General features: G+C 34.9%; 1 protein-coding gene across 1 annotated transcript; it reads right to left on the bottom strand.

The window, feature by feature from the left end:
- Positions 1–10,983: 10,983 nt before the first annotated feature.
- LOC149555878 (lysM domain receptor-like kinase 3) lies at positions 10,984–16,005 on the bottom strand. The gene is made up of 10 exons (XM_089833699.1): positions 15,872–16,005; positions 15,469–15,699; positions 15,157–15,299; positions 14,967–15,065; positions 14,634–14,739; positions 13,240–13,391; positions 13,048–13,142; positions 11,889–12,039; positions 11,610–11,717; positions 10,984–11,500 (listed from the first exon to the last, which is right to left on the bottom strand). The coding sequence occupies exons 1-10, from the start codon at positions 15,888–15,890 to the stop codon at positions 11,336–11,338; spliced, it is 1,269 nt and encodes a 422-aa protein (XP_089689825.1). The 5' UTR covers positions 15,891–16,005; the 3' UTR covers positions 10,984–11,335.
- Between the last annotated feature and the right edge of the window lie 4,092 nt (positions 16,006–20,097).

Here is a 20,097-nt window from a genome sequence, read left to right as displayed (position 1 = left end):
TAAGGTCGTGGAAAGAAATTCCAAAGAAATAATAGTAAATTGACAATAGTAAGTCATCTAGGACTGGACAAGGCAAACATTTCATTATTAACCAAATTCATGGACCAAGAAAGGGCACAAAATTCACATCACCCAACTCTCCAAAATTGTTTATCAACCACAAGTTTTTGGGACTTAAGGAACTTAGTGAATAATATAAAAATAACCCTTTCTACAACATACAACAATAAGTAAAATGCAACCCATACTTTTGTTCTTCCACATTGTAAACCCAGTCATTGAGATAATTATAGGAGTGAAGATTACAAATATCCACAACAACAACAACAAAGACTGCACTCTCTCTAATTTTATAGTTTTCCTTCTTTATGGCTACAAGCATCTAAATATTAGGTTTGATAATAATGTTAGAGGAAGATGACATCTTACCTCTACTTCTTGCATCATGGCATTCTCCTAACCCTTCTACTTTGCATTTAATAAACATGTTGTCTTCCAAGATTTCATTCCTCCCCTTAATGCCTTGCTTGAAGGATTTCCTCTTGTTCCATTGTTGCTACCAACTCTAGAGGTAGGTAATTCCAAACTTGGGTTTGCAAAGTCCTTTTGTTTCCTCTTTCAAACATTCTTCATTACATTATGTTGGGAAGATTAACCTAGATTTCAATGGGTATTCAGTGATCTCTAGTTGTCACCTAGGGATATCATACCCACTTTGTTGGAAGCAATAAAACCCTCCTATTAAGTGATCCTATTTATAGACCACCATCTAATTTGTGGAGCACATTTTTTGTCATTGTTCCTTTCTTGTTTGGCATCATGCCATATATCCTTTTAGATATATTATTGGCATTTATACCCTATATGCACTCGCTAGAACATCATTGGGGATGATTTGTTTATATGGATGAACCTTTATAAATGGTTAAGGTGTAACCCTTCTTCAAGCATTTACAAATCACATGTCTCAGAAAATTCAAACAACAAAAGATAATATTTTCTTATATAATAAAACTAACCATTGTATACTTTACACAATCATTTCACTATTAAACATTTTAGGACCTAGGTGTACTAACTTTCTCAACCACCATTAGGGAAGAGGAGTTAATAGGTGAGGAGGGCCCAAAAAGTGATATACTTGGTGAACACTTTGGACCAACACGTGAACAAAACAAACCTTTAGTGTAGTGCACTAAAAATGTTCCATCAATGCATATTTCCAAAAGGAGGGGGAAATTTTTCAACAAACAACCACTCATGTGGTGCCACATTAGTGCATCATTAAACATGATCAAGTGCATACTAATGGTCTTACTTTTTGTTTTGGGTAATTTTTTACACATTCCTTCTAAATCAGTTTGTTGGCATGGACCAGAAATTTAATTTTGAGATTGTAAACTAAACAAAAGAAACAAAAATAAAAAATTAAGATTTGAAAGTTTGTATAACAATCTAAAAGAACCCCAAAGTTAAAATGTACACCTCCTCACTCTCTTCCCCTACTACAAAAACAATACCATTGTTTGCCGAAGTTCATAAAATCATATATAGTACAATGACCAACTCACCTCTTTCAAACAACATTACTAGAATCAAACAACATTACTAGAAAAGCTACTATTTACTAGGAATTCGAAAAAACCATAGTCATATACCTAACCTACCCACCTAAAAGGAATCCTTCCCAAAAGCTAAACTCATAAAAAATAGGGTCAAAACCAGCACATAAACCTAGTACAATGACCTACCCACCTCAAAGAAATGCCATACTCTATAGGTTCTCCACAGTATTTAGCTTTGTATTTCGAATTTCTCTGTTTTGTAGAGCTTGTGTTGATTGAGGTATCGGCATCTTGGTGTTTAGGCGGACTCTCCTTTTGAAATCAAGGACAATACAAGACTTAAAGACGTACTGTTACATTATTAAAAAGAATTAAAATGTACATAATTCTTAAGTTTGTAGGCGTAAATAATTATAATCACTAGCTAATGTAGTTTTCTCAAGAGACGCTTCCCTTCTTTGTATACCGAATAAGATCTATTTAATCTTCACATCCACAATGATAGTGTAAATGAAAAGTCAGTCCTTTATCAATCCATCAGTTTTCAGCTGTTCTTGAATCTGTAACCTGTCTTCAGTTAGATATGGATCCTTCCACAACTACTAATGGAACTCCAACATCAATATCTAACAAGAACAATACCCACAACATTTCTGAATCTGCTCCAACAACGAAAAATAAAGCTGTTAAAACAGTGACAGCATTTGGAAGAAAAACAAGCCCCGCATCTGCTCCACAATCTCTTCTAAAAAGACCTCAATCAACACCAATGTCGGTGGTGAAATTTTCAGCAGCTAAATCATTATCTCAGGTAATAAATCAGCAACTGGTATATCATCATATCTACAAAACAGTGGATTTACAAAGACAATGATGGAAATTTTGGTCAAAATTTTTTAATTAAATTACCTATTATTGGCTTGATTATTTTTGTAGAGACGTGGGCAAGCCTTTGTTCCTCACTCAAAGAAGGTTAAGTCAGAGGCTACTAAAGAAAATGGTGTTCTTCTTTAATACTTAACTTTTGAGATACGTTCATTTTTAATCTTTCATAGACCGTTACAACATTCAGATCTTTCCATGTATATGATCAATATCTGTTGGTATTTAGATTGTAAGCAATATTTGTTTCTCTTGATCACAGGAAATCATGGTTTGCGAGATACCAAAAAATGGAGAGAGGCTTCTGAAGAAATGACAGCGTTTGTGTCTAATGTAAGCTCACCATTTTTTTCAATAATCCATGCAGAGATTTAATTGCTCCAACTTTTAGATTATGATTATGGATGTTGCTATGTTGTAGACAAAATATACTTTTGATCCAAATACAAAAAGTCAAAAATACAATGCATTTTTCTGAAATTTTCAACACTTATTTTTTATGATCTGCATGTTTTGTGATCGAAAACAGCAAAAAGAATTAGAAAAAAAAATAAAAAATTTGACTTTTGGTACATTCTGTCTAGCAGATAGCCAACGCCATTTTGATTTTAGTACTAATTATAATTCTGTGCAATGTTGTAGGTTCCATGTGAAGCAACAGAAGAGGATTTGAGGAATCATTTCATGAACTGTGGAGAAGTGGTTAATGTCACCATGCTTCAACAGCTTTATCCTTGCCTCCCTAAAAGGTACGAAATTGTTAATCATAATGGTTTTTATAAAAAACACTCAAGCTAACATGATAATTTGGTGACATTATATTGTTTCCTTTTTAATATACAAATGCTCTTCTCACAAACCAGGCTATGTTCTTGTTCATACTTATATTTCATTAACATTAATTGTTAGAATAAATATTTGATCTTGTTCACTGTAATGCAGAGGAGTAAACGTTGAATTTGCTACCCAGGAAGCTGCAGAGAAAGCATTGATGATGAGTGGAACATGGCTTATTAATACAAATTTGCAGGTATCCTCAAATCTTGTTGTAATTCTAACTGCATTGAATATGTTACAAATTTAATTAGCCATGCTTGACACCAAGTAGTAATTGTGATTACTTGATGATTTTTTTTTAAGGTTTCTCCTATGGAAATTGGTGATGAGAGTTCACAAGAATTCAGGGAACTTGTAGCAAAGGTTGCACGTTATAGCAAGAAACTTGAAAAAATTCAGAGAAAGCTTTATGAAGTGAAACGTAATGTGTTTTGTAAATCTGATCCATCTTCAATGCACAGAGAGGAAGAAGGGAACTCTCAGAAAGCTCTGTACATTTATGAAAATTCTCACCTTTTTTGAATTAGATCAAGGAGAGTTCATGTATGCTTCAATCCTCTGATAAGAATTATGCAAAGGCACTTCAGAATGTATAGGATTAGATGAATTGAGTCTCTATGATTTATCTGTAACAAATACAATATCATGCATGTTGATAGAATTTTAATAATAATATCAGATCATGGGCATTGTTTTCTTCCTAGATCAAACGATCATTCTGCCTATGTAGTCAGACATGCAAATCCACATCATATTTAACGCTACGAGTAATCTTTGTTAGTTCATCAATCAATTAAGGACAATTAATTTACAAATAAAGTTTGACCTGATTAAGAATAACTAGGAGATATTTTTCACAGAAATCAAATTGTGATATTCCTATAAGGATTTAACTTTGTAGTTTTTGAGTCAAATTCATTGACTCATATATCATGACTAGTGATTCACACATGAATTCATCTCTCATGAGAATAAATGGAACACTTAGCACTAATTGAAGCTAAGTGATGTCATATGCTTTATATTTCAGATTTATAACTAATAATGCATGTTTCAATGTGTAACCATCTATATTGAATTTTGGTCTAATTACTAATTGGAAAAAGAGGGGTAAAAATTTATTAAGACGGAAAGGAATACAACAAGGAGAGCTCAACTAGGAGCTCGATCCTGAGCAACAAGATCATCAAATTCTTGCACCATCTCAAAGGAAAGTTGCCCCCTATCCATAATATTCCAACCCGGATCATGACTAGAAGCCGATTTGGCTAAACAATCAACAGCTTTGTTCCATTCACGAGGAATATAAGTGAACCTAATGAGCTGAAAACAGGTAGAGAAGAGAATAATCTGATTAACAACAGTGGCCAGCTACCAACTAACATCCTCAAGCTCCTACGAAGAAAGCAAGTTCACCACCACTTGGGAATCAGACTCACAGATAATCTTACTCCATCCCTGCAAGCAACATTGGTCCACAACATATAAAATAGCCTGAGCTTCCATGAGATTGTTAGTGTAATCACCCTATGAACTGAGAAAAACAATTTAACATCACTAGAACTACAACGAACCACTCCCCCAATACTAGCAGGGCCTGGATTCCCTCGGGAAGAACCATCAGTGTTAATTTTCAGAACTCCATAGGGAGGAGGAGTCCAATGCCCATCTCAATTTACCTGAACTTTCCTCTGACGTTGAAGTTGCCTGGACACAGAAGGAAACCTTTGAGCTGCAGCCCCATCCTGAAGATGAAAATTGAGGCGATTGCATATAGCAAGATCAACCAGATCCATACCCCCATCTAGCTCACACTTCACTTGAATAGTTTCTTGAAGAGAATGTGAGATCTTCCACCAAAGATGCAAAAAACCAAGCCAAACATGGTGGAATATTCGACGATTCCTCTCCAACCAGATATGCCAAAGCATGAATGATGGGCCAGCAATCCAAGTAGCATGGAGAGGAGAAGACTTGGAGGCAGCACTGCCCAAGTGGGCCCAGAACTCAGGCAAAGAGGAAGCATGCCTACAAGAGCAACCCCAAGCACTCCACCAAAGGTGCCATAGCTAAATAGAATAGGAGCAATGGAAGAACAAATGGGAGACAGACTCCTCCCCATTACCACACAAAACACAATAAGAGGGGCCCTGAAATCCACATTTACAAAGATTATCCCATGTAAGACAGTGGTTGTGAGCCACTAGCCACATGAAAAAATTGCATTTGGACCAAGAAACTTTATTCCAAACTTGCTTCCACCAAGGGACCTCAGCATCCCCAAATAATTGTCTAGTTATCTCATGATACCCAGCAAAGACATGATATTTACCAGACAAGGTACCTCCCAAGCCAAAACATCTGGACCTAGCAAAGAGGAACACTCTCTAGAGGCCAAAATCTAAGAAAGCTCCTAATGATCCACGTTTGTGCCTCCAGGAGGCCAATCAGAAGAATGCTTCCATCTGTAACCAACAACAGGTCCCAATTGATAAGGAGTCTTGTAATGAGCCACTTTATCCCATCCATCGGCATGAAAAGAGTCACAAAGAGACTGAAGATGAGGGTACATGGATAAAATGGAAAGGAATCCATCCCAAGCATCAGACCAAAACAAAGCCTCAAAACCTTCTTTACATATCCAGAACAGACCCCTCTTGACTAACACCGCACCCGTCTTCAAAGTATGCCAAACCATTGAGCCACAACCTTCAAGAGGAAGTGCAGAAACAGAGCAAGGATCAACACCATGAAAATATTTATGAGTGATAATATGATCCCAAAGTTGATGTTGTCCAAAGCACCATCGCCAATAAAGTTTAGCAGCCAATGCTTTACTAATCAAGAGAGTTGATCGAAGACCAAGACCACCCTCCTTTTTAGGCCTACAAACAGTTGCCCAACTAATCAAGCTCCATTTAGTACTACACAAATTACCACTCCAAAGGAATTGCCGAGAAAGAGCATCAAACTCCTTGAGAAAGTAAACAAGAGCAGCCTGAACTATGCTTCTATAAGTAGGAAGAGCTTGGATAACAGATTGAAGAAGAGTAACCCGAGCAGCAGTAGAAAGCCATCTATGAGTCCAATGATTTACCTTATCCTGAAGCTTGGTAATCAAATTTTGCCAGAAGAGACGTGGCTCCCAAAAAAAAATAGCAATAGGAATGCCAAGATAAGTCAAAGGAAGTGACCCAATCTGAAACCGCAGGATACAAACAACCCTGTGCTGAATAGAATCAGGAGTGTTAAAAAAGTAAATGGAAGATTTGTGCTCATTAACTTTCTGGCCTGAAGCTGCCAAATAAATGTCCAAAGCATGTCGAAAGGCTTCAGCTTCCTTGATCCTAGCAAGACCCGCAAGAGCAAAATCATCAACAAATTGAAGATGGGAAAGAGAAGGTAAGCCATTACCCCACCACCACCCCTGAATAGAATTCTGGGATACTTGATACTTAATGAATCTACCCAAGCCTTTAGCCATGATGATGAATAGATATGGGGAGAGAGGGTCACCCTAGCGGAGGCCTCTAGAGGCACCAAATAGCTGAGAAGGTTGATCATTAATAAGAACAGAAAAAGAGGCAGAAGTAACACAACTCATAGTCCAACTCACCCAGTCAGAGCTAAATCCAAAAGAAAGAAGAATACTCCTTAGGAAACTCCAGTTAACTCTATTGTAGGCCTTGCCATATCTAGCTTAACAAACATTACTCTCTCCCTTAAAGTAGCCATAGAGTGAATAGCCTCAATAGCAATAACTACCCTGGATCCAAAATTTGTCTTCCAGCAACAAAACCACCTTGTTCTTCTAAGATAATAATGGGAAGCCACTTTTTAATTCTCTCAGCAATCAACTTAGTAATAACTTTGTAAACCACATTACATAAGGCAATTGGTGTAAAAAACTCCAATTGATTAGCACCCTCTCTCTTAGGAATAAGAGTCAAGAATGTAGAATTCAAAGCCCGAAGCATCTGCTTGCTAGAATAGGATTCCTTAACCACCTCCAACAAGTCATGGTTAATGATGTCCCAAAATTCCTGAAAGAACTCAACTGGAAAGCCATCAGGACTAGGAGCCTTTCCCTTAGGCATGCCAAAGACCACCTCCTCTAGCTCTTCCAAAGATATTACTAATTATTACTCTTTTTAAAATCTTTTGACATCTAAATTTAGGAGATCGCACTTTATATCTTACAGTGCTTGGTGTTTCTTTCTATTCCTCTTGTCCCTTTTTATCTATTCAATATTCATCTTTTAAAGTTTTAGCGACCTCATGAACTCTTATATACCATCATTCTTAATAATTATCTTAGTATCTGTGTATCAACCATCATGATGATGTATCCAATAATTTGATAGAAGAAAAAATTTATATTTGTGGTGTTATCTTTTGTAAAATCTCTTTTCTGGTATATTTATAAGTGTATTACTTTGGAAATGTTTAGACAATAAATTAAATCACATTTTACAAAGGAGAATTTATTTTTCATTAGTGTTTATAAAATTTACATTTTAGTTGGTTTTTTAAGTCATTATTTTTTTTTAAACTAAAAGAGGGGTAAAAAATTTATTGAATACCAAAGAGAATAGAACAACAGAAGAAACAAAGAGCACTAAAGAGCTTTATTCTTGTCCACAAGTTGAGCCAACTTCTGAGATAAATAAAGGGAAAGCTTATGATCACTAATGTTTTGATCTAGGGTATGCTCGAAGGTCTATTTAGCCAAGCAATCAACTGTCACACCCAACTCCTCCAATGCCAGCTGGTCCAAGATTTCCTCGAGAAGAGCCATCAATGTTGATTTTAAGAACTCTAGCCTGGGGAGAAGTCTAATGCCCCTCACGATTAACACACTGAAAGCACTGCCTAACTCTATTCTTAGAGCGTCTGTGGGGGAGAGAGGGAGCGCCGCCCTCAAGAGGAAAGGAAAGGCATGAGTAAATACCAACATCTCTAGGGTCCAAACCTCCACCAAAGTCACATTTAGCCAGGAGTTTTTCATGAAGAGAATTAGCAATTTTCCCCATAGGTGTCTGATCTCTAGCTGCACATGATGAAAGATCCTCCTATTTCTCTCAAGCCAAACATGCCATAAAATAAGGGAAGGGCCAATAGTTCAAGCCACCTGAAGAAAAGAGGTCTTGGAAGGGGGGTGGCCTAGATAGTACCAAAACTCAGACAATGAGGAAACATGCCAGCATGTGCATCCCCACACACTCCACTTGACAAATGAGCATTAGAAAAAAAGGTGGGAAATAGTCTCTTCACTATTGCGGCATAAGACATAGATGGAAGGTCCTTGGAAGCCTCTCTTCCAGAGGTTCTCTAAAGTAAGACAATAATTGTAAACCAGAATCCAAAGGAAAAAGTTACACACCAAGAAAAGCTATTCCAAGCTTTCTTCCAACAAGAGACCTCCACCTTGCCAAACAGTTGCTTAGTCAGCGCAAGGTACCCTAAAGAAACATAATACTTGCCAAAAGAAGCACCTCCCCAAGCCAAAACATTAGGTTCCTCTAGAGAGTTGCACTCCCTAGAAACCAAGATCTGAGAAAGCTCCAATTGATCCCCAGAGAACCACCCAACAATTAATCAAAAGAATTCTTCCAAGAATCACTCCAAAACAAAGCCTCAGTGCCACTATTAAAAATCCAAAATAGACTTCTCTTCACCAAGTGAGCACCAATCTTGAGGGTATTTCACACCATAGAGCCTCTTCCCTCAAGAGGAAACCTAGAAACATCTAAAGGTTCAACGCCAGGTAAATACTTGTGTGACAAGATACAGGCCCAAAGCTAAGACTGACTAGAACGCGCCAATAGAGCTTGGCAACAAGAGCTTGATTGCACAAGATAGCAGAACGAAGGCTGAGGCATCCTTCATTTTTTGGCCAGCAAATGGTATCCCAATTGATGAGGCTCCATTTAGTATTTTGCAAATTGTCGCTCCAAAGTAATTGGCGAGAAAGAGCATCAAATTCCTTAAGAAAATATGCTAGGGCAGCTTGAACCATGCTTTTGTTTATGGGAAGGGCCTATATCACATATTGCAGGAGATTTAAGTAATTATCTTATGATGCATATATTTTATGAAACCTTAGATTAGTTTTCCACCATTTGAATATAAACAATTTTGATTAGACTTCATGCATATGATTCTAAAAGATTATTTCAACTATCATAGATAAAGATAGACATTGTGAATGTAATCTAGCTAGAATAACATGTGCTCAAGTAGTAGATATGCAATTAGTTCTTCTCATAATTTGTTGTATTATAAGTAAGCAATATTGAATAGGTTCATTTGTTATTATATATTATCTATTTAAACTATGGTCAAATATCTCATGAATTGATATTAAGATATCTAAAGGATTCTAGTAATTGATTACATCGTTGGAACATTAACAAGTAACCATAAAGGGCATATATATCACGACATTATTGGAATCTATTCTTAGCAAAGATTAACCTTTATATTAAGGTAAATGTGTACACATGTATGTTTATTTGTGTGTGAGTGATAGAGGAAACATAGATGTCACAAGGATCATACCATAAGTTGACAATAATGGGCCAAATAGATATGAAACCAATTCTTAGGAAAATGTGTCTTATACTATGAATAATCTATATCTATAATGTGTCAACTATACAAATATTTGGTTGAATTAGTACTATTTTTTCCCCAACAATATAGTATGCGTTATAATTTCTTAGTTTCTATGCTTTCTTTTAGTTTGGAGGTATATTGAGTTGAAAAAGCAAAAAGTAGCACATGGTTGTTTTCAGTCTATTTAGAGTTCATGATTGAAGTATTGATTTTGATTGCAATATTGGTAGAATTAGAAAAAGTAGTCCATAATTGCTTATCCATTATATGAGTAGAGTATATGGTTGATGCATTAATTTTGATTGCAAAAATGTTAGCATTAGTTGTTTTCATCATATAATATAAGTAGAATGTATTAGTTTTGATTGCATAATTGTTAGAATTAATGTATTATTTAGAATGATATTTGTATGTCTGAAAAAACTAATGGATCATGTTTATATTGAACATGGTGATTGGCGAATCTCACTTTGTGTGAAGATGATTGAGTCTTGTAGGTCTCTTTTGAAGAAGGTTGATACCTCCAAAATTCCTTCCAAAACTAATAAACCATCAGTAAAAATTGATATTAGTTAGTATATGCATTTATAAAAAATGTGAAGTACTATGATGGTAAAATTACAACAATGTTAGATTATTGGTATATTTAGTATTTGAAAGATACTTTTCCAAGTGATAGCCAGAATTTTAAACGATACCAAAATTGACATCAACTAATAAAGATGATGATTAATAAAGATTTCTTCCAAATTGATGATGAAAACTGACCAAAAACTATACAAACTTGAATGAATTGATCAAAGGTTGCATGTTAAGAAGCAGCTTAAAAACATCGAGAGAAATCTTTGTACTACAAGTTATATTGATAAAATTAAAAATTATTATAATAATAAATATATTTTTAAAAAATAAATAGCGCCGGCCTTGGCGGGGACTAATAAACTCTGTGAGATCATGGTAACAAGTATACCAACAATCAGAACATTCCAAATATTTAAGTAGACATATGCTTATTATTATCCTGAACCAAAAATATCTATTATTACATATGTACAAGTACTATTCGCTTCTCAAGCACAGGAATCCAAGAGATAAGTTTATTGATGCCCTGTCCATATATTTGTATTTTCTGTTTGTAAGTCAATCACAAGAGTCTATTAAAATCAGTTTACTGGTGCACTCACTGTATATTTGTATTATCTGTTTGTCCCTTAAGAAAAACTCGGTTTATTGATGCTCTGGCTATTTTTATGCTTGCCCCATCTGTCTATTCTTCAGTTCCCGTAGAGGAAAAATATAAATTTTATATTCTAGTTCTACGAGTATTGAAGATAGAAACCAGATTACATAACAATGACACATTTATGACATAATCATAACAGAATGGTTCCTATTAAACATATTTTACATTTTCCTTGGAAGGAATTTAATCTTCATCTCCCATGTCTGAGACCACTAAAGACCTGACTTCCTCCAGCAAGAGCACCATCCCATTCAATGGATTCCAACAAAATACGGGATAAAGTGTATACTATATCTCTCATCTTTGGCCTCCTCAAAGGATTTTCATCTAAACATCTCTGTGCAACCTCAGCAGTCTGCAATAATATCAGCATATATAACATATATAAGTTTAGTCATCAATATTATGTGCATGAACTATTATCATAGTACCCTACAAGCAAGATTAAAGGAAATCTTGCATACCTTGCAGAAGATGCTTTCTGGATAAGAAGTGAATAGATTTGGATCTACCCAATTTCTTATTTGGTTAATCTTCAATGGCCTTGGAGTCTTCTTAAGTGTTCTCAAAGTCTAGCATTCATTATTATTATTATATTATACAAAAAACTGTAGTTTAGAGCATGTAAAAATCTCACAAATTCCTCTCATCCAAAAACACACTACTATGGAAAAGTTGAAACAGAATGTTAAGTGAGATTGCTTGAAACACTAAAGCTAAATATTTCTAGCTTTAACTCTTACCACTGGAGATGCAGCTGGATTTAGAGGTGATTCTTGACCACTTTCATTTTGGGCGTCTGCAGTGGCTTTCTGGCCTGTAAGAAGTTCAAACAGAACCACCCCAAAGGAATATACATCACTTTTGACTGTGGATCTTCCTTCATTTAAGAACCTGTTCCAGTTAAGAGAGGGCGTTATGTGGAATGATCATTTAGATCATCAGGCAACAATAGGTGATAGAATTGCTTAAGAGTTACAACTGTTAAAAGAAGGCTCAGATACATGAAATTAAGCAAACAAAACCAAAAACATGCAATCTAGTTGACTGGGATGACATATTGTACAAATATTGTGAACTTTTAAACATTACACAAGAACAAAAAACAATTCCATTCAAATGACTAAAGTACCCCAACTTTGCTGTTAGCTCAGAATAGTTATGAGTAGCTATGAGTGAAACTATGAAAGCCCTGCATCAACTATCTACCTTTATATGACGAATGTCACATTAGTAGAGGGAAATTGACATGTAAAGTGAGTACTCAATTAGAAGATAAAGGGGTCTTAGCCTAAGGCCCATCAACTGACATTTTGTGCTTCAATAACACTATCAATTACAAGAATGTCCTCTGTATATGTTATCTCCATGATAGAAAAGAGTAAGGGAAATAATTTCTTTTTAATAGACAATAGAAATCAGGTAAGTATGTTGGTTAAACTTTTTAACATGATCGATAATACTGCTGCGACACACCCGCCAGTACTGCATGGGCCGGAGGGAGACTAGACCTCATGACTTCATATCTATTAAAAAAACTCTAACCAATAAAACTGAACTAGGCCCAAGGCAAACACTTGATATTATAAAAGGAGGACATTGTTATTAATTGTGCTCCTAACAATCAAAGCTTTAGATTTCCTAGTGAGGGTAAAACTGGCAAAAGCAGTTGTTACTTACAGACCCAGAGTTTGTGAGGGCAATGGTTACTCTATGTCAAGGGGTGGTCTGAAAGATGTTCTGGATTATGAACTCATTGAGTTAATGTCCCAAGAATTTGTGGGACTATTGGTAATGTTTGCCAATCAATTATAATTTAGACGTCAAGACCATTTGTATGATACTTATATATTTAATGACACAAATTCCACTGTTGCTTACAGAGAGAAAGATGAGACATACTCAGGAGCCATAAATGCAAGCTTTGTTATATCATTTGTCACTTTACACCCACTTCCTGTTATTTCCAAAAGCTTTGATAATCCAAATTCTCCAACCTACAAATCATGTAGTCATGGCAACAAGTAGAACAGTTCATTAAAAAATAAATGCATATTCATGATAAAAGAAAAGAAAAACAGTTTTGGATTGTACCTTTCCCTGTACATCATCCTCAAGAAGCATACTAGTACTGTTGATATCACAATGAACATAACTCAATTGAGTATCATCATGTATATATTCTAGACCCCTTGCAATATCTATTGCAATTTGTAATCTTTCATTCCAGGTCATGGGTGTCAAGCCTGAGGACAAGGTTATTTCAGAAGAATGATCAATGCCAGTAATCAACAGATCTAAGAAAGAAATATTGAAAAAGTGAAAATAAACAAGATAAATCCCTATAAGGGTATCTTTAAGTAAGAATTCTGTGAAATTTTAGTTCCAAAATATTAAAACTTCAACTGAATGTCAAGAAACAGCAGTAGTAAAGAATCTTGAAAGAATTTACAATTGACCAAATTCATTAATTAAAACTCAGAAATTTACATTATTTAGATTTCCAATTAATTAATAAATACGTTGAAATGTGCATCCAAATTACTTTAATAGACACCACCCTTAAACTTCAGTAAGCCATAAAACAAGTGATATGAAACATAGCCAAATAACAATTGTATACCATGAAGATTTAACAGGGGACTTACAGCCACTTGTCTGTTAACTCATGCACAAGAAGTAGTAAAGAGGCATGAATCTTTATTATGAGGACTTTAAAATAGACTTTTAACACTCTTATAAGAACTGGTTAAACAGTGGGTTTTAAGCTAGCTGAATATCCATTGGCAGCATGAATATTCAATGTAGGAACTTGCACTTTGTTGTGATTTGCTATCTGGATTTGATTGTGTGACCAATTTTTACATCAACGTTTCGGATCACACTCCATGATCCATCATTAGGATGCATACAATAGAAGAGAAGGATCACGGAGTGTGATCCGAAACGTTGATGTAAAAAAATTGGTCACACAATCAAATCCAAATAGCAAATCACAACATTGATGGATTGTGAAAATCTGATAGCTCTTAACTTGCACTTTGATAATCCTTAACAGTAACCAAACTATCTTCAACCAGTTATATAGAAGATAAATCATGATGTACTGGCTATTTTATGTTTTGAAGAACAAATGATATACTTTTCTTTCATATACTTCATTGGAATCCTTTATTTTGCTAACGCTTGGTTGCTGGAATAAGAAGAGAAAATTAGAATATGTTTTATATTTGCTGTTTGGTATGCTCAATCAGAATTGGGAATAGGAAGACATATTCCAATTTTGCCGCTAAAATGAACATATGTCTATGCCAAAAAAAAGTTGGAACTAGGATATCCATTCCTATTCTCAATTTGGTTTTTTATTAAAAAAAATAAAATTTAATTCCATTCCCATTCCATTTTTCTATTCTAATTTTCAATTCCTATGCCAGCAACCAAACGAGCCTGTCAAGAAAATATGAATTGGTTGAGAACAAAGATGTTACCTTTGGAAGCAGGATCATGAAGGCGGCTACTCAAAGGTCCACATTTAGAAGATTCATAAACCAAAAGAAGCTCATCTTCGTTTGAAGCATAGCCTATCAATGAAGCCTATTGAAATACAAAAATAATTTTGCTGTCAATAAAAAGCTTCTGTAGCTTAGAATAGATAAAATGAGAGCTGAAATACTCTATGAATAGAAGTTAAAAAAGATTGAAAATGGTTTACCCACAACTTGACAGAGCATACCAATGAAGTATATCAAATCCCCGCTATTTCGTAGAGCTAAGACTAAATGTTTTCTAGACAAATGATTTAATTCCTCTCAATGCTTTACCAGATTGGTATGATGCAGTTTGCGCAGTGTCTTCACTTCCTTCAAGAACTCTGGAGTTAACTTACTCGGTGCCAATCGTATTTTCTTTACATCAAATTGCTATACACAGCGCAGAAAGCCATCTTAAACATGGAATTATGTTTCCATTATAATTTATTCGTCCAAAAACCTTTACGCAAAGAAAATTTACCTCGTTTCTTAAGCAGGCAGTGTAGCTAGAACCATACCAGCTATTGGCTACAAAATTACTCTCCGAAAACTTTGAAGTTCCCATCACCACTTCATCAAACTTGAAGCATATCATTTTCTCTGGATCTATCACATTGTTTGTCTCTGTTTACAAAATAAGATCTCCTTTTAAAATTTAAAGCCATTTGTTGGGCCAAGAGAATACTGAATGCTATTCATTAGAGATGAATAAGTGGAAGAAGAACACGGTATCAGATACTCCAAGATAAGCAAGTAATAAGTGATATATAAAATGCACAAATAAGCAATTTACCTTTGGAAAGCGAGAGCTGTAAATCACTGTGGCTATTGCTATAGACAACGTTTTTGGGCTTAAACCTCCTCCTCAAATATTTCATGGAATTTTTCCGTCTCCATTTCAAGCGGCCTTTAAGAATGAATCCACCGACAAGTGCAATGCTCAGAAATAATCCAGCCCCAGCAAGTCCCACAATCAATACAAAATTTGAAATGCCCTTCTCGTTTTTCTTATTTACTGGCAATCCTGAGAGAATACGAAAATTTTGATGCTCAGAATACGTGTGATATCACCAATATGAAGTATTAAATATCAATTTTAAAGTACCTTGAACTTTTGTGATGATTTATCAGATCGCTTGGCTGTATTTTAAGTGATTTGTAATTAAGAAACTAACTTATATAGAAAGGATCCTTACCAACTTCTGGGATCATCATAGTCGCATTCAAGGGATCTCCATAAACTGCACATATCAAGGAATTGTAGTATTAGAAATCAGGTTCAATAATCACTTCTAACCCTCAAATTTAATCTTGTAAAAAAGAAGAAAAAGCATATTAATGTCCACAAAATAGATGACCAAATGGGTCAATGGGCCTGTAGAAGTACACCTAGCTTGGAATTGAGGTATACAAGGAAAAAAGTAGTACCATTAATTGCTTGAGATCAATTGTCAGGTAATTTTTAGACAAAAACATGGGTTTGGGAGGTATGAGAAATTGGTATGACCAATTAGGGTATTACATCTAGCTATAAGGAAATGTCTAAAACGTAAACTAAAATATAGATCTTATCAAGGGGAACAGTTTTTATTCAAATTTCTAAATGTCTCCCTTGATAAGACTTACGTTTTAATTTATGTTTTTGCGAATACCTAACTATAACAGGAGAGGATTGAGCATAATTAAACCCCTCTAGTGGAGTTCAGGACTGCGACAAGGAATTATCTCTATCTCAAGGCTGTAGGAAGATACGAACTGACCAATGTAAGAGAAACTCAGAGCAGAACCATGTTCTCAGCAGCAGGGCATATCATTTGTTACTCATGGCCGGTACTTTTCTTATAATCTGCAGTGTACTGGATAAACTTTTTTACATTATTGATGATGCTAACATGACATGACCTCCAATTCCATTTGGACTGGAGGAAAAATGAACCTCGAACTTCGTGACTTTGTGCCTACCATGGAAAGCTCTGGCTAATTAAATCAGACCCTGAACAACTTTGAAATGATTACAGAAATGTCATTTAAAAGCTTCAAGCCAACCTTAGACATTTGTCACCCAATAAGAAGATTGATTTGTATTACTATGAAATGACCTGAAAATCAACCTTTTGAAAAAGGAGTGATTTCTCAATGGAAAAAAATCATTCAAATTTGAAGAAATGATCTGACATTCTACCTCTTATAACAGGAACATAATAAATCTTGTCATCAAGTAAAGGAACATCTTGTGAACTCAAGTTATTTACAGCCAAGAAAAGGCTTAGATTTGAACCAAACTGCATAACAAGATCACTGGTAATATCACTGTTCCGAGGTACATATGATAAGTACTTCCAATATTCATCACCATTATCATCACACTTGCAGGGGAGTTTAACAGCAGGAATTGAGTTCTCTTGATAGGTTTCCTGTGAAGGCATCCATGCCAAACCATTATAGTTGTCTCGTAGAGCATTTGAGTTCATGTTAGGATTGTTTCCTACATCAAAACTTGTATTGGCAAGAAGCAAACTTTCTTGTGTACAAAAGCAATCCACACCAATAAGGAGGGCATTCTCTGTTTTATTAACAAAAATAGCCCCTCTATTCATCTGATCTGCAAAAAGATTTTTTGCAACTTCTCCTGCCGAAATAGTTGCATAAAGAAAGTAATGAAGATAAGCTTGGCAGGGCTCTTTGAGGGTGTTATTATCACATGTAAGTGGGTTATTCCGAAATGAAATGCCTAAAGAGGTCTCACAAAAAAGTACTAAGAAAATCAGCCATATATGTTGAATGAATTGAAATACTTTTTCTTTTGAAACCAGAGTTTTTAAATTTCCAGAAGGCCTTGCAGACAAAGCCATGAATTCTATCTTCTCCCACATATCCAAACCCTAATGAATAGGGTTTATAGAAAAAATGTTATGTTCTATATATCAAGATCTTATTTGACACAATACCGATGATGCTACAGCCTGCACTGAAACTCATGCTTCAATAAAGATTCTAGAAAACACTGTACTCAAATAAGAAATTTATAAACATTGTGCTACAATACTTTCTCTTCTGCTCAAGATCCTATTTAACACTACAATAAAACAATGCTTGTCCTGTCCATTTTCAATTTTGGAAGAAATAAATGGCATTATAGCCAAGAGAAAAACTAGTTGGGTCTTTTTTGCACAATTGTGAAACCTTCTATTTCCCAAAGTCTGAAAATTAAAAAAATTATGCATCTCCCATCACTTTAAACGGTAACATAGAATATGTGAAGCTTTCTTGTCAGAATTGTTTACTTTTAGAACTACTGGTTTAATAAACTGAAATGATTCCGTATAAACCATTCATATAGGACACGGCCTGTGCCCAATGAAAGATATTTAAAGTATTTATAAATATTTTTATATCTATATTCAGGTTTTAAGTTCTGGTCTGCAAGCCTCACTATGCATCATTGCTTAGATAAGCACCGTGTTGAAAGGGTAGACTCAAAAGACTTCATTTGTCATTTTTATATGTTCTCAATACATCAATTAAGCCTTCCTCTTAGTGTTGCCTTACTCCCTGTCAGTATCTTATTTTTTTCTCGGGAAAAAGAATAAATCAAAACCCTTTCCTATAAATTGGTTCTACACTTAAACCTGATATTGTTTGTTTTCTATTGTTAGTTTCTAGTAATATCGTTACGATTTTTTGAGTTAAATTAATATAATATAAATGTCATATTCATTAATTAAACAATAGAATTAGTAAATTCTAATTTCTTTTTAGATATTGTATTGCATAAAAGATATAAGCATATATGTCTTTTTATTCTTTTATCTTATTGTTATTTTTTCTATTAGATATAAGAGGATCAAAAAATATATATAACCAAGAAGTTCAAAGAGTATCAACAAGGACGTCTAGCCTCCATCTGAAACTAGAGTAACAACTGTACAAAAAATCACCACATGAGGAGCAATCAACTAGTGCAGAATATCAAAAAGAACGTCAACCCAGGTAGTCCAGCCGAGCGGACCCTCCATCCAAACAATATTTTTGTGCTTTTGAATTTGGGTTAACATGAACAGCTCTTCTTTCCATATGTTCCAACAAACATAGGGGGGATGGCTTTCCATATCAATTTGATAAGGGGATGATGAGAGAGACATCTTCAGCCCAGTATAAATTGATAAGCATCCCTATTTAGAACCCAAGAGATCCCCAATTGACTAAAATATTTCTGTCAGACTCAGTAGAATAGGAGCAATAAATTAGGTGGGAAATAGTCTCTTCCTCCCCTACTACATAAAATACATCAATTACCCTTTTCAAAGCCACACCTATTAAGGTTATCAATTAAGAGGATGCTATTATGCACAATAGACCACTAGAAGAAATTAATCTTTAGGAGAAAGTGAGACTGCCAAATAGTACTCCACTCCAAGGCCCCAGCCTCCCCAATTATACCATTGTTCACTAATTTGACACTGAATTCCCCACTTGGTTTTTTTTCCAAATAAATTTATCTCTATTCGAGAAAGAGGGAATACAAGTTTCTTTCAGGAGTGATCCCAACTCTGTAAATATAGCCTTTTTCATAATAATAAAAATTATCCATGTTAAAAACCTTCCACTCCTTATTTTCAATATAGTTGGCCACCTTGAGACCAAACTCATTCACCCCCAATTCCTTTAGTCCAGCAAACTTTGTGAATATCAAGGGGGGAATCACTAATCCATCTATCTTCCCAAAATCTCACCAACTTCCCATCACCAATGTTCCACCTTATTTCCTCCCTTAAGTGTTTCCTAATCTTAACAATATTAGTCCATATTCTTGATCTAGCTAGAAGACCTTCATTATAAGAGCTTAATTAAAAGGCCCCCCTTTGAGGCATTTAGCTCTCATAGATTGGCACCAATCAACCAAATCCTGGGCCAATCTCTAACCAATCTTTGTCATGAGGGCCTTGTTCAAATCCCCTATTCTCCTCATATTCAAGTCTTCTTGAGACCTAAGTCTATAAACTTTTCTCCCAGGTAAGTATTTTTATATCTATATTTGATGCAGGAGCATCTTGCATGGAAAAATTATTGGCAAAAAAAAAAAAAATTGGAAAAAAAAAAAAAAAAAAAAACTGGAGGAGAGAGAAAAGTGACGAAAATTAGAGGAGAAATAATAAAAAATAAAAAAAAGGAAAAAGGAGAAAAAGAAAAAAAGAGGAATTTCTATTTTCGAGGTGCATAGGTGGCATAAAATAGAAAAATAAGAAAAATAGTTGTCATTCCATTAATCGAGGTGTGTAGGTGGAAATTCTAGAAGGTTTTGGATAAATCATGTATTTAATATTTGTTGGGTGCTTAGTTGTATTTGGGTGGGAATTTAATATTTATTTAAAGATAGTTGTATTTACCTTTTATCCCACATTGGTTGTGTTTGTAATGTCTT

This window comes from Cupressus sempervirens, chromosome 5, assembly GCF_028749045.1.
Source record: "Cupressus sempervirens isolate cs-2001-9-10 chromosome 5, ASM2874904v1, whole genome shotgun sequence".
Lineage (NCBI taxonomy): Eukaryota > Viridiplantae > Streptophyta > Pinopsida > Cupressales > Cupressaceae > Cupressus > Cupressus sempervirens.
This window is presented reverse-complemented; position numbering and strand designations above follow the sequence as displayed.

What these genes read in the sequence shown, in the direction of transcription:
- LOC149555878 (XM_089833699.1), bottom strand. An exon ending in AACTGCATCATACCAATCTG is followed by an intron (nt 14,740 to 14,966) that starts GTAAAGCATTGA and finishes GTATTTCAATAG; the next exon opens with GCTTCATTGATAGGCTATGC. An exon ending in TCATGATCCTGCTTCCAAAG is followed by an intron (nt 13,392 to 14,633) that starts GTAACATCTTTG and finishes CCTTGTCCTCAG; the next exon opens with GCTTGACACCCATGACCTGG.